This window comes from Ambystoma mexicanum, chromosome 3q, assembly GCF_040938575.1.
Source record: "Ambystoma mexicanum isolate Mex_15411 chromosome 3q, UKY_AmexF1_1, whole genome shotgun sequence".
Lineage (NCBI taxonomy): Eukaryota > Metazoa > Chordata > Amphibia > Caudata > Ambystomatidae > Ambystoma > Ambystoma mexicanum.
This window is the reverse complement of record NC_090926.1, coordinates 889,582,527-889,598,281: the sequence shown is the minus strand read 5'-3', so window position 1 is coordinate 889,598,281 and position 15,755 is coordinate 889,582,527. Positions and strand designations below refer to the sequence as shown.

The window sequence follows — 15,755 nt, the reverse complement described above, 5'->3', positions numbered from 1 at the left end:
AGTCCAAAAAGTATCCCCCTATCCTTGGGAACAGTAGTTGTCACAATGAAAATAAAAGAATATAAAAAGGAAAACCCAAAGGGCTCCGAGAAACACTACCCAAAAGGTGCTTTGTGCCGCAACTGTAAATTAAAGATGCTTTGGAAAATATGGAGGAAAGCATGACTCCATGAAATAAAGTAAAAACGTAATGAACAGGGTTCCCATAGAGCAAAAAGAATGAATGAGGGTGAAAAAAGGTTCCTCTCATTCAGGAGAACAGACAAAACGATCCTTGTGTCTAGCTAGAAGCGCTGGGGAGTGTCGCAGGAAGAAAGGGCATACATGTGAAAACTCTCCCCAACAATTAACGATACACAGCCTTTCACATATTTGTTTCGTTCAGATGTATAAAATATACTTTTTATTAAAAGGAAGATAAAAGCACTTAAAAATCAACAGTATTACACACCAGAAACAAACCCCAGTTAGATTATACACTTCAGGCAACCCCAAGTCTGGTATTAGAAACCACTTCACTGTTTCCATGAATAAAATATTGTATTTGGTACATTCAACAAACGCATACCAAACAGTTTGTAGTAATGAAACGGGAGAGAAAGGATTTGTTAATGAGAAACAATTTGAAGGTACAATAACAAAGATAGTATATTAGAAGGGGCTGATACCAAGTTGAGCTAATTCCCAAACCTTGTTTAATTTATTACCTTTTTCACTTGACATGCCTTTAATTAAGTGAAAAATGGTGGGCATGCAAATACCTTGGTTATAGTGCGACTTAAGCCCAAAGTCACGAAGTCATACATTGAGCATGACTGGCCCTTCCGCCCAAACCCACTACCACTTGTCGCAGTGTGAATAAAAATCAGGTTGACCAGATCATCAAGAAACAATACTTCAATCAATAATTCGTATTTAATGGACAGCCGACACATGCTCGACCCAAATATAGTAATCCTCTGAGCAAGTCCAATTTCTGTATGCCTTTTGATGGTTCCAAAACCTTCACATTCATATTCTTGATTAAATAAATTCCTTAGTATACGGCTTGAATGCCACTTGTGATGAATCCTGTGGATCCGTCACTAAATCCCGGTCTTATGTCTCCTACCGGGTCACCGGGGAAAGGCAGACTCTTCCTGCTCCTGACATTTGGGGTGGTGTACTGCGGAGGGTCACCTAGTAGGAGACCAGGCCCAGGGCAGTGAGGATATCCCGTGGGATGAGACACAGAATTTGTCTTTAAAAGGAAAGATCACTTTTCAGTCCAAGACATGTAATGGCACATTATCGTTATGATGTATCTGAACCACACATTAAGTCTTTTGATGTTGGCAAAGCTAGTGTGAAATCTCTAAACATCCTAAGGAAAGGCCGTTAGAGACTTTTAATGTTAAAAATCTCCCTTACTCCCAGAGGTACAGTGAAAGGAAACCTATGAATAATGCCTTGAACAAACTGCCTTCCCCTTTCCAAGTAAACTCTTAGGACTTTTCCTTAAATGCATGCAAGAGAAGTAAATCTGCATTTTAAAAATATTGTTTGGGACCACAAGTCTCATAATCCCCTAAGTACTGGGATGAGGAAGAGGGCTCAAGAGCAATTTTGCAGGAGTAGTTGGCTTACTAAGCATAAGGACCCACATCTGAGGGAAGAAGAGAGGCTTAAAAGGCACCCTGAGGTGCGGGCCATTGGATGGAGATGTAGCTGGAGTGGTTGCAGTAGCAGCAACAGAAGGAAAGCACGTTGTTGGCAATCCAAGCAGAAGTTGGAGGAACGAAGGGACGTCAGAACTTTGATAGGTAAGAATTGATGCAGTCACGCTGTGTAAGACTACACAACACTTATCTGCTTGGTATTAGGTAACTCACCTTTTTGATATATTGGTCTGTACTACACAAGTTGGTAGTGTGACTGAGCAGCCAGGCAAAATTGGTAAATGTTACCTGTAGAGCTGTACAAATGAAATCTGTGAATAAAATTAGCCAAGTAACACTTACACTCAAGGTTTCATTTATAAATAGTTATTTTTTTTAATTAACATCCATTTTTAAATACGCATTCTTTAAAAGGGCAATTTAAAATTACTTTTCAGAACCAAAACAAGTTAGTGGATAATCTTGGGGTATGCTTCATACACAATTCCTACACCCTGAGGTGACTTGAATCACACGGACAGTAATGGCATTTATAGATCACACTAGTATACCTTGTAGATTCTGAGGTTGTAGAAAGGAAAAGTTACGGAAGGAAAAAGGTTAGACAGTTCATCAGTATATGTGAGGACTACTAAATCTTCCAATGAAATCTAGATAAGCCTTTCCCAGTAGTAACAGTATACAATAAGCTACCATGAGGGACAAACAATATCAAAGTAAATGTAGTAGGAGAGTCTTCAGGGAGCCAGGGCGTCCAAAGTCATTTGGGACACAGTCTATGGATCTGATGCACTTCTTAGATCAAAGTCTTACACAACGCTGTTAAGCCTGTGAGAAGAGAGTTGGAATCAACTTGTGAAAAGGTAAGCCAATGCAATTCCCAATTGAGAAGAGCGCGGCTAAAGGCAATAAGGTAAGTACCCCAAGCCTAAACAGTACCTCTGGTTAGAAGAAGAGTGGTCCAGCTGGAGTCTGTCTTGTTACAGCGGTGCAGACCCTTGTGCCTGAGCCTCAGTCGTGGGGACAAGAGGAAGTATGTCGGGAGGGCTCCGGCGGCGGTACTTAGGAGGTCGTCTGCAGCTGCGGGCTCAGGAGGTCGTCTGCAGCTACGGGCTCTTTTCAGTTCAGCAGCACTTTGCGGTTTCATCACTTAGGAAACCGCACCGATGCAGATCTCTGAGACCGGTTCGACTCTTTGCTCCCTCGGTCCAGCCCTCTGGTGAGGGGACTCTGGATCTGGAGGTCCTGCTTCGGGATATTCCTTTGGAGTCTCCTGGAGCTTCAGGTCACTTGAACCCTGGCATTGGGCTTCCGAAGCACCAGCGATGCACAGCATGTCGGGAAAGGTGGTCCAGTGGAGTTTGCCTCTGGGTTAGTTGGTCCCACTAACCCAAGGGGAGAAGTCGTTCCGTCTGGAGCTTCTCTGTCGAGGTGAAAAAGTTAGCACAGCAGCAGGGCTTCACCAGGCAATTCAAAGGTCCAGGAGGCTGCAGCAAGCTTTGTTCACGGTTTCTGCGTCGGGTGTTTATCTCAGTTGTCGACTTTGCCTGTAGTGCCAAAAGACTCTCCTTTTAAGCAGCTTTTTCCCCATTCATGCACAGCCTAGGAAGGACAGCCCGCCAATCAGGACTAGTTGCATTCAGGAATTCCTAGAGACAAAGGACAGGGGAGTTTCGGGACCCTCCCTCACATCCTGTCCTCCCAGACACACTGGAGCCAGAGGTGGGCTTCAGGGCTGAAGCCCACCCAAGGCAAGACAAACAAAGGCCTCAAATCTGTCTCGGAGTAAAACCCAAGAAAGAACTCACAAACAGAAAATGAGTAATATACCTTCACATCTACTTTCTATTAGAATGGCAAAACAGTTTCTAAGGAAAGAAAGATGTAAACCATATTTTTAAGAATAGTGCATAAAAATCCAAGGTAAGAAAGAACTTTTGTAACTGTTCACTCTTAGAGTGACCGTTACCAACCAACTCTTTACAAGTAACTTTTAAACACTTTTCTTTTCTAGGCAAAAGGCCCCTTTAAAGTCTTTCCCTTATTCTTGGAGCATGAGTGTTCTCAGTGGCTGTTAGGGAGAATTGTCAGAAATTTGCTAATTAGAAATCTGCTAATTCCCTTCTACCTTAGAGACCCCCCCCCCCCCAATCTCTTTTGCTGGACTTCAGGACTTTTAATTTCTAACCTGGAGAGAGTGAGCCCTTTTTCTCACTCTGTCATGTGTTTTCTTTGTGATTTAGACTCTGTGTTTCTTTTAACTTTGGAGTCTGACAAACTCCAGAGGCATCATCTTTTACATTGTGACACACAGCGCCCTCCGTGCAGTGGCACAGGAAAATCTCTTAGATTTCCCAAAGGTTTAAATACCTTCTCCTGGTGAACTACTGTTTCCAAGAGCAGTGACCCAGCACACACTATCTTACTATAGGGTGCTGTAGGGGTTAATTAGTATCCCATTTGTCTAGTTTTTTCATGTAACATTTTTGTGTTACCCTTTCTACAATTGATCACTGGTGGCAGTGGTTTACTTTTTACTACCATTGTGTGTTTTTACAGCGGCCTGCTTTTGCAGCCTCCGTAGAGCACCCTTGGGTGCACATTTTGTGGAAATGGCCCTGGTCGTCTTTTTTCGCCATTTCTTGTTGGAAAGGTCCTTCTTGAGATTCACTCTGCGTGCCAAACCAGTTTTGGTCCCTTATTTCGAGTTGTCTTTGGCGGGATCCACGAGTGAAGCCCGCCTCTGGCTCCAGTATATCTGGTAGGGTCAGGAAGTGAGGTATGTCCCCGAAACTCCCTGTGCTTAATCCCCTTGGTTACAGGAATGCACTCAAAGATGATTGGCCGGCTGGCTGGCCAGCAAGGTCAGCCACCCTGCTGTGTGATTGACAGCTAGGATGGAATGAATGGGAGAAGCCTGCATAAAAGGCAAGGCTTTTTTGGCTTAGAAGGCAGAGTCGACCACTGGACGAAGGAATCTGAAGAAGAACTTGAAAGAGACGCATGCTGCAACTCCTGGACCGTTGATTTGCCCGGTGAAGCCCTGCTGCGGTGCTGAAGCTCCGAATTCGCCTCGACTAGAGAAGCCCTGCAATGACGACTTCTCCCTTGAGTTGGTGGGACCAATCAACTCCAAAGTAAATCCGTCTGGACATTTTCTCGGAGCTGGCTGTACTTCCGCTGCTGCTGGAACCTAAGTGCCAGGGAGAGGAACACCAGATTGTAAGTCAGACCTTAATGCCAGGAAGCGAGGGCGGTTCCCGAAACTCCCTGTGCTTAGTCTCCTTGGTTACAGAAATGCACCCAAAGGTGATTGGCCGGCTGGCTGTCCTAGAGACCCAAGCTACTCCTCACTAATATGGCCCAACAAGGCTGAAACATGTCTGGGGATGCTTGTGGTCTCGTGCAGAAGGGATGTGGCCTAGCAGTTCGGGCTGGACTGCCCCTTTTGGGGTGGGATCAAGTCTGATTTCCATATGGTTTTTCCCCTTCTGTAATGGCTTGGTAGGCGAAGAACGATGGTCTGGAAGGTTGCCCAGAGCAATGCCAGAGGCCAAGATTCATTCTAAACCTTTCAGCCATCACCTCTTTGTTTTTGCTTTGTCGTTGCAGGACAGCCACCCTGCTGTGTGAGTGACGTCTAGGCTGTGAATGAATGGGAGAAACTTGCATAAAAGGTGAGGTCTTTTGCAAGGAAGGTAGAGTCGACCACTGGACGAAGGAACCAAAGAAGAAACTGTAAGAGCAGCTTGCTGCACCCTCTTGGACCGTTGGTTTGCCCGGTGAAGCCCTGCTGCATTGCTGAAGCTCCGAATTTCTAATCAACTAGAGAAGCCTGGAAAGGACAACTTCTCCCCTTGGTTTGGTGGGACCAATCTGCCCCAAGACCAACTCGACTGGGAACCCCATCTCTCTGCTGGCTGTATTTCTTTGCTGCTGCAGGAACCGAGTGCCAGGGGACAGGAACATCAGAATATGAGAGGGCGCTAGAGGGCCAACCAAGATGGCAGACTTGGTCTAAAGCTCCCGCTAAGCCCTGCATCAATCCTGCGAAATCCTGCGGATCCTGGTGAATCTGTGAGCCATACCCCTGATTTCCACCTTTCTGGTCTCCCCAGCTACATCCCCTTGAAATCCAGAACAAAATCGGTCCCCCCTTGCCAAAACACAGCCCACGCGGCCCTAACACAAAGCGCCGCGTAGCTGGCCTGCGGGGCGCCAATGCTCCCAAGTCCGTCCCCGTCCCCAGAGGAATCCTGATCTCGCCCGACGCCGAGTCGCGGGGAGGACGCCCTGGGGGTCGGCGAGGAGTTGGGCGCTGGACGGGAGGAGTCTGCCGACCGACATCGAACCAGCGGAGGATCGTAATTCCCCCCCCCCCCCCCCCCCTGTTTGAAGCCGCCGAGGGGCCGCAGCCGCACGGCATCCCGGAGGACAACACCAGCATCAGTGGGGACAGCGCGTCGAGGGAGTTTCGTCCCCATCCTACCTCCGCCCGCTTCCACCGCGCCTGCTCCGGCACCCAGCATCCCAGCTGTGGGCCGTAGAGTGAGAGGTGCGCCGGCGGAGATCTCAGACTACCCCCCCAATTCCCCCCCCCCCCCCCCCCCGCTCGGAGCCAGCGATCGAGAGGGGGCAACATCAGCACGGCCGCCGCCACTAACTAACCTCCCAAATCCCCCACCCCTCCCCCCCGGCTCCGCCTGCATCCATCGTGTCCACTCCAGAAATCGGCGTCCCAGCTCAAGGGCACCCTGAGCGGTCCCCACCTCGAAGAGGAGGAAAAGAAGTCAGTCGCGCACGGAGGTAAGGAGTGGGGGGGAGATCGCACAGCTCCCCAAGCGGCACCCCCCCCCCCCCCCCCCCCCCCGCCCACCTGCGCACATAGATCAGCAATGGATTCAGCTGCAGACAAGGCCCACCAGCACACAGGCGGCATGGAGCCCACAGTCAGTTCAGATCCATTCCCTGCTGAGTCTTGTTAATTGCAGCAGCCACGCGCGCAGAGAGCACTGTGACTCTCCTCACTAAGGTGGACAACATCATCCTTGATCAGGAGACCCAGCCACATCGGGAAGGGATTTCCCCCCCACTGAGGACCATAGGACCCAACCCCACTGCAAACAATTATTAGATTGGGACTGGCTCCCTCCTTACAAGTACGCAAACCCACCTTCCACACTGTGCAGCGACCAGTCCAGCCCGGTGAAAGGTCCTCGGGGCGCCCTAGACATATTCTGCCCATCCGCAGCCCGCAACAGGCATACCCAAGCATACCCAATCCCGCAGTCACGATAAACGACAAATCCCAGAGGAAGCTGAACTTTGATAGTGGCTCAACTCCTAGGGTACCCCTCCACCAGGAGGACCAGGCTTCATCGTCGGTCTGTCCTCACCAGGAAGAACCTTTCGATAACCCTTCCGAAATCAAAGAAATTCTCCTAGACTTGAAAGCTGGCATTGGCAACCTGAACAATAAAAAGGAACACCAGAATAGAGTGCTTCGCCTTTAAGCCGGACCGAGCTCGAGGACGATCCTCCGGACTGCCACGTAGCAGGACTAACCAAGCCTTAGCCACCACAACAGAGTGCTGGACCCCAGAAGCGAGGAAAGCCCACACGTGGGCCAAGAACCACAGTGGTGCTATTTGTGAGTAGCTGAAACCACGAAGTGCTGCTGATCCGAATTGTGCCCATTGCTGCCGCCGAACTTCAAACCGCAGTGCAGGAGTCACCAGACGTCCTCCCTCTTGTCCCCACGACTTAGGCCCAGGAACAAGATCTGCAGGACTACAACAGGAACAGAAGCCAGCTGGACCTTTTTCTTCAGACTAAAGGTACTGTGTAGCTAGGGGTACTTACCTCTTGTTGTGTGTAGTTTGCTTGCTGTCACTGGAGACTTGCATTTGCAGCCCTTTGCAGAGTTGGTTGCATCTTTGTTCTTTCACAGGCCTCACAGATTGTGGCCCAACAGTGATTATTTTACTACACTCTCTTGTGCAAGGTTTTTGTGCTATCTTCAAGAGGTGCCTCAGCTCCCCTAGACTTTGCTCAATTGACATTGGCTGTCCTGACTCCCTGAAGACTCTTCTTACCCTCTGACTTTGTGTTTAACCATCCCTCCAAAAAATAAAACATACCTTACCTGTTTGTTAACCTTTGTTTCCTTCCCTAACCTTTTCCTTTTTGTCATTACTTCAGTATTACAATTTAAGTGTGAAAAGTGATATATTAATGTCCACAGTCTCCTAACTATTGAAGTCCCCTTCGGTGTGTAGGAAGTATCTGTGTGCCATCCCAAAAGGGTATCTACTTACTTAACTGAACTGAAGGAGTGCATGTTTTAAGTGTATTTAAGTGTTGCATATTGCTCCCTTCTAAAGAAGGCATATTTTAAAACTGACTCCTAAATTAATAATAATTATTTTAATCAAGATACCTTGAGTATAAATGTTATTTGGGTACCTGGCACTGTGAATCTCTGTTACAACCCTACAGCTCACCTTGACCCCTCTTGAGATGAGCCTGGCTGCTCAGTCACTCTACCAGCCTGTGTAGTACAGGCCTATACCAAAGGTTGGGTTACCTATTGCCAAGAGGCCAAGTCTGGTGTAGTCTCCCACAGGGTTACTACATACAATCTTGCCTAACCGTGCAAATTATAGCAAGCAACTTTTACGTAATTGTCTATCAGATGGGGTGACCCAGCTGGTTAGCAAAAGTGTCCCAACGGTTCAACAGGCCCTTTCAAAGAGACTTGCCGGCTTCTTTAGAAGAAAATCACCTAAACCACAACTCAAAGAAATTGTCTTTTGTAACAATTCTGCCTTTTGATTGTCTGAATGGGTGTTGGGAAAGCTTTTCTTTTTGCAACTTTCCTTCCATGGTTTTCAATGGAACCCTGACCCCTCTCTTACTCTCCTGCGGAGAGCCCAAGATAGTCTGGTGCCGCCACCATTATCCGCTTTCCTTTCTGAGACCACTCTCTTCCAAGATCAGAGATATAGGATTGGTCATGGGTGTGGCGTCTGCTATCAAAACCTTTGTGTCTCTAGCCCAGGGCTTGACATGGTCTCAAGTTTCTGTCGTGGAATGTGTGTGGTCTTAAACATTTCTGGCAGGTATGGACGGCTCCCCTGATTTGCGACAGTGCAATAGCTTGTTTATACAGGAAACCATGTCCATGGAGTGCCTTAACTTGAGGGGATATTCTACTTTTTCCTCTCCAGCCACACGTCTGACCAAAGGGCGTCCCAGTGGTGGGTTGGCTATTGCTATTGCACTAGTTTAAAAATTGACTCAACCGTGTGCTCCTTACGTGAGGATATCTTGGCCTTTCATTTTATTTTTATTTATTTGCATTTGTAAAGTGCTGACTACCCTTGGGCATCGCAGCACTGTTGAGAAGGCTTGCTTAGTTGCACAAGTGCATTTGAAGGCATACATGTTGCTTCATACAGATACAATAAGTGCTTAACATTGATTACATAGATTGGTGGGCAAATATATGGTGCCAGCCACATCTTACACTGCGACATCTACATAAAGTTGCATGGTCAACATCGGTGAGCAAGAGCATTGTGCCAGCCACATGTTGCATGGCGGCAGCTACAAACAGTTGAGTGGTCAAAGCTAGTGTGCATATACAAGGTGCCAGTCACAAGTTACAAGGCGGCAACAACACATATATGCGAAGTCTGAGTCAATAGATAAGTGCGGTGCCAGGCACAAAATACATTGGAGGCAGGCTACTTACAAATGCAGAGTTAATTTAAGCATAGGATAGCATGGAGCCAACCCCATGTTGCAGGGTGGCAGGTGCATACTAGTACATAGGTTCAAATCAACGGGCAGTAAAGTGGAGCAAAACTCTATGTATGGCGGCCAGTTATGCACACTTACCGGGATGGGACAAGGGTGAAACGGAGGGGTGGGGGGCATACAAACATACTGGGTCAACAGAGGGGTGGAGGGAAGCATGCAAACATACTGGGTGCAGTGGAGGGGTGGGGGTGGCATGCAAACATACTCGGTGCAGCGGAGGGATGGGGGGGCATACAAACATACTGGGTCAACTGAGGGGTTGGGGGGGTATACAAACATACTGGGTGCAGCGGAGGGGTGGGAGGAAGCATACAAACATACTGGGAGCAGTTGTTCATGTTGTTTTGCCTAAATCATCTGGGGAATTCTTATTAGTCAACTTATACTGGAAGCTGGCCCAACATTTGATTAAGGATTTACATTCATCCATGTTATTTATCTTCGAATCTTGGCTGTTGGAAGGTCACCCTCATGCGATCAATGTGGGGGGAGACTTCAGTGCCAATTGTGAAGGTGCTTGTGGTTACAATCTGCATCCCCAGCCTTCCAATGTCCCAAATTTGAGTCTTATGCATGGATTTGCATGGGATTTCTTTGTCTAGTTGGGACTTAAACCAAATGGATGCTATTAAACCCACCACAACACCTATCTTCCGTTGGCACAGAGACCTCACCTCATCTTGGATTGATTACTTCTGTCATTTCCTCCTTTGACCCAAAGTGTAGCAAGCACACCTTTGTCCCTAAGGGGTCAGGACCTTTCCCAAGCAGCTTACTTAAAGTAAAAAAGGCTCGCCTGTCAGCACCACAGGCACTCTAGGCTCTGATCTGTCCTGTATGTACCATCCAAGCAACAAAGTCATTTTTAACATTTATGCCAACCGGTGTTCCTTCTCCCAACATTGCTTCGCCTCATGTAACTAGCAGCAATGTTGGTAACTGTAATTTGCAACTAAGCCAATCTCTGTAACAGCGCCTTGGTGCCTTTGGGCTCCCAGTGCGCTTTATAAATTCAAATAAATAAATCAATGAAGTCTGTCAATGGCGCCTGCATCGGAGGGTCTCCCACTGTTTATCCTGAAAAAGGATCCCTTGGTTTGGCCCTATTTTCTCAAGCCCCACTTTGACTCCATCTATGAAACGCACATTGTTACCTCTTCCTGTCTATTATTTTTCCCATCTACAAGGAGATCCAGCTGATCCAGGCAGTTATAGGCCAATTGCCTTGATGGACGCAGTGAGCAAAGCTTTTGCTATCCTGCTGTTAGGCAACCTAATTAGTTTCCCAAGTTAGTCCGGCTCCTTCACATACGCACGTCTCTGAACGCCATTTTACTGAAACATCTGCTGCTCAATGTAAAAACCAATCGGGGCGGTAACATCTATATGGCCTTGCTGGACTTGTCTTCGGCATTTGATTGCGTGGTCCTCAAGTGGCTATAGGATAAGCTCATAGCGTACAACGTTCTGTTGAAGCTGGTCCAGCTGATCACCCTCCTACACCACAACTCCACTCTCACAATCAGATTTAAATAAGGAAGGAGCAGTTTCTTGGCCATTTCTGGTTCATCTTGATCTTAGACACGGTTACATCTTGGTGTCCACTCTTTTGAACATGTATCTAAGTGACATCGATGATCTATGGCGTACCCTGGACTTTATACCCGTAAGGCTGTGCCACCTCGAGGTCCATTGGGTGACCTTTGCATATGACATTATTCTTTTTGCCAGGACCCTGTGTGGCCTCCAACAAAAACTAAACATCTTCTACCCCTACGCATTAAGGAATAACCTGGTGGCCACCGGAGCAAAATGTAAGGTGGTTGTTTTTTCACATTAAAAGAAACCTTAAACTATGGTGGTCTATGGGCTCCAAAAGGGTTGAACCGGTGGCATCTCTACGATACTTGGGATACAATCTAACAAGCATTTCCTCTCTATACATGTGGAAGGCAGTCTTGAAAGACGAGCTATCTCACTTTTAGCACGCATGAAGCTAATTTTTGGGCAATTCTGTACATTTTCTATACTTCCTATTACGAAATTTTGTTTGGGAAAGATCGAGCCAGTCTTACTATACGGGCTGGACTTGGCGAGCGTAAATTTGGGCCCTTATCTCGACTCCTGACATGGCCTTATTTGGAAGAAGGTCTTGCAGCTTTCTATTTCAATCCCAAACGCTATTATACGCCACAAGCTGAGTTTAAAATATCTCTACAGGCGCGGTATAATTGGCAGCAGTTATCGATCTATTCCAGGCTTTTGTCTCCAACGCCGAATTCCCACTTCACAGACTTGCATCAGATCCTAGTAGACAGTTATGTAACCTCAGTCACTAATTTCAGGAATCTTGTGTATAATCTGTTGGAGCAAATTGGCTCTTCAGAGTTTGTGCTTATGTCCACTCCGGCTGCGACTAAATCCAAACTCTGAGAGGATTGGCAACTGACCATTGAATCCCTGTCCACTTATTATTCATATCGTGAGTATGATGGGTTTCCCCATAGGAATGGTCTTCTACCAGTCTACCTAAGATGCTTTCCCAAGAGTCGTAATACATACTTGTGCTTCAAATTGAATAAGTTGCATACCAAAGATAGGTCCCATCATTGGTCTAGACTCTAGAAGCATACCTGTGGATTCGCCGCCTGTGGCCTAGACTCATGTGGCGCACCCAATCCTTAATTATTGCACTTGTTCTTTTTTTTTTGTTGCATGAAATGTAACCAATGATGTCGGTTGTATGAATTTTGTTCCCATTTTTGTATATGTAAGATAACTTTCAAAAATTGTTGCACTGTTTTTTTGCATACTTTTTTTTCAGTGTGTATGGTTTTTTTGTAAACCAATTTGCAATTAAAAAAAAATAGCCTTGCCTGCTGTCCCATTACTACCTTGATTGGGTTTTGGCTAACCTCTGAGTTCCCCTATTCACTATAAACAGGGTAGGCTCCTAAAAATCTGTTCATCGGGCCATATTCTAGAAATCCATTTCAACATCTAATTCCAGTTCTGAGAGTGTTTTTCCTACAGATGCAACCTTTGTGTATTTTTTGATCCTGGCCTTTGGTGTGGTTCATTGTGGGCACAACCTTGAGGTTGTATGTTGATAATGACTCTGTTCTATTTTCGTGTGTGATGTTAGGGTCGGTCAGTTTTGGGTTCTCGCATTGTGGGGCGTCACCTTTAGGGGATGGTTGAGATGCGTTGTACTTTTGGTATTTGCCAGTGGATGCTCATTATATCCACATGTGTTGAACATATCCTGTTGACTGTGTTTCTTAAGTTTGTTCCTAGTTCTGAGTAATGGGGAACCCTTTTGAGGTTGCCTTTGTTTGTTTACAAGACATACCATCAGTCTTTATAAAGTGAATTGGTCTTGATTTCAAATATTTTGAAATGGGTTTACAAAATCTCATTCGAGTTCCGAGATGTATGTTGGATGGGGAGGGGTGGACGTGCTGGGGGGGAGGGGTAAGGGAAGAGTATACTTAAGTGGGTGAGGTGGGTGAAGGAGAGTACGGAGGGACCTTCTTGCCTTCCATTACAGCCCAATAATGGCAACTGGAAGGGGGAAGACAAATTCAATAACACATGGATCCATTTCTGATATGCGGTGAATGGAGGAGGGAACTATGCCTAATAGACTATGGCAGTGGCATAATCATTTGTGGAGATTATGGTTTTGCTAATAATCCCAGAGGCAGTATACGGTAACCTGTGCTGGCAGGCAGGGCACACTGCTTGGCAGGCTAGATGGGAGAGCAAGAGGTGAACTAATCATTTTGTAAAGGCAGGAATAGCTTCGTTTTTTTTTTTTAACTTGATGGCCATATAGCTGTGACTGTAAGCAAATACACTAGTATAGCTCCATATGATGGTCTGCATTTGTTGGTTGCTTGGTGGGTATGTTTGCAGGTGAATAAAGGGTTTATAACAGATGTTTTCCAGCAAAAAGATAATGGTTTGAAAGTCAAAAAATAGAATTAGTTCAGGAGTGGCAGGTTGTTGGTGTCTAAAAGACTGAATTTTGTCTTCCCCTTAAAAAGTTTAGTCTACTGGGGATTGAAATTATGACTGCTGCACTTTTCCTTTTCAGAGAAAGGAAATGTTCATTAGTGGAGGTATGAGTTCGCAGTATTTCAGTTGTTTTATGAACACTCTCCTTTCATAATGAGCTTGCTAGTTCTAAAATATCTGTAACTTGTAGTGCAATCCTGCACCACTTCTCAATACTTATCCCCTGTGTGTGTGTGTGTGTGTGTGTGTGTGTGTGTGTGAGAGAGAGAGAGAAAAAAAAATCCAGCTTACATCTCCAGCCAATGTAAATATGCAATACTTTCTTTTGTCGTAGTTGTCGGCGGATGTTTGTCGTATACATTCATTACCTAAAACAGAGCCGTTGGTCTTGTTCAATGGTGGTGCTACCAGATTTTTGGATGCTTTATTGGCAGCGCCCCAGCAAGAAATTCCAGATATAATCTCACCGGGTGAGGTCATTAGGTGAGTGAGTTGAAATACACATTTTCAAAACAGTTTGTTTACATGAAGTCTATATGTGGGATACAACAAGTGTACATTTGTAAAATGTTAATATGTGGTTGCTCATGTACAGTTACACATCTAATATTTGACCTTCCAAAGGCAACATCTACTCCTATATGTAATTGAACAAAAATTGCCTTGCCCCTGCTTCATACATGCACACCGTGTTGTACGATCATGCGCATAAAAGTCTATTGTATTAAAATACTTTGTCTGCCTGCTTTATGGTGAAGGGGTTTCACTGTTCAGTTTGCTCTGTTTTTTGTTTTCTTCACATGCTGTTTGTTAGATGATATGCATCCATTTGAGATTAGTATGTTTTCATATTACCAATTCTGCTAAAACCAATATTTGTCTTTTGGTGCTTGTTTTAAATTTGCATTACATTCTTCCTTGGGCCATGACACAATATTGGGGGTTCTCTGAAAACATATAGCCATTTTGCTTCATAGTTGTGCTTTCCTTTACATCCTCATTCTCACCTAGATGGTAGGGTAAGAGGAGACCCCTACTCCTGCTCCGACACCAAAGGGGAGAATAGACACGCCAACCTCGCTTTACATAGCTCACTAAAATACTACAGTAGACTTAGTTCATCAGAACACAACAGGGAATGCGTCGCGCAAAAAAACAAATCTGTATCGGTGTGGGCCTCTCTCTCGCCTTGCGGGACTCAATTAAAGTTGTGTTTTGGGACTGCACTGAATTATTCAATTGTCTCCGGAATCCAGCCAAATATGTTGCTATGCTCACTTGCTCATTTGGGTCTGGGCCTGTCCCCCTTTGTGCGGGTCTCTCAAGCCTAGCTGTTTCCGCACCAGGAAGGAACCCCGAGGCCCAGGCTTTCAGCCATGCTGTGATTGGCTGCAAAGCGTTTAACACACTAACCAAAAAAAGCTCTAAACTTTCTACATACTTATCTCACTCAAACTAACACAACCACCTCTCCCACCGCAATCCGCATGCACTTCACCACACCGCTACAACACATAAACTGCATCAACAACACACGAGGACTGACATCGCTGGATAATCACACCAAAAGCTCAGCACCCGGTTTATACTGAGTTGAAGCTGCCAACAGAACACCACTCCTCACTATCCTACTCCCTCTTCACCCCACTAACCCATCCCACCTTCTCGTTTGCATATCCGGCAGAGCGCCTGGGGACCAACGCCCTTGGTGACGGTGCGCGATACAAATATCTTTAACTTTTTTTTGACATTTAACATCATCTCTGCACTGTACTTGACAACTGGATCGACTTTCTATTGGGTGAACTATGTAGAGCTCACTATTACCCCCTAGTTGTTTCCTGGTGTTAACCCAAAAGTGAAATTCACGCTATCGGCCAACAGGCGGTGGAAACCAGGAAGTCATAGGGTTATGGTGAAAATCATACAGGCGAAGCAGTGGTGCAAATCCATAGGGAGTTTCATAGGAAATATAGAGAGATGGCTAGAACTGAAAAAGCACAGTCACCAGTTATGTGAAAACTAGGAACCACAAGTAGCCTGAGATTAGTGGTTCAAAGCCATTGCATGATAAGATGGTGAGTGATTCTTTTAGAAAGCAGGAAATACAGCAGAAAGCAATTAATGCTGCTGTTTAACTTTAAACTACTGTTTAATAGATTGCCTATGAATTTTTATTTGGTAACTACAGATATGCAAGCAGCTACAAATAACAAAAATAAGTTGTACTATGGAACCTTTAAGGCTTTGAAG

General features: G+C 45.8%; 1 protein-coding gene across 1 annotated transcript in view; it reads left to right on the top strand.

The window, feature by feature from the left end:
• Positions 1 to 15,755, top strand: part of NOL11 (nucleolar protein 11) — a 331,146-nt gene that overhangs the window by 40,634 nt on the left and 274,757 nt on the right. Inside the window, exon 4 of the mRNA XM_069655029.1 lies at positions 13,837 to 13,985. Within this exon, the coding sequence (XP_069511130.1) occupies positions 13,837 to 13,985 (149 nt within the window). The remainder of the gene's footprint in view (positions 1 to 13,836; positions 13,986 to 15,755) is intronic.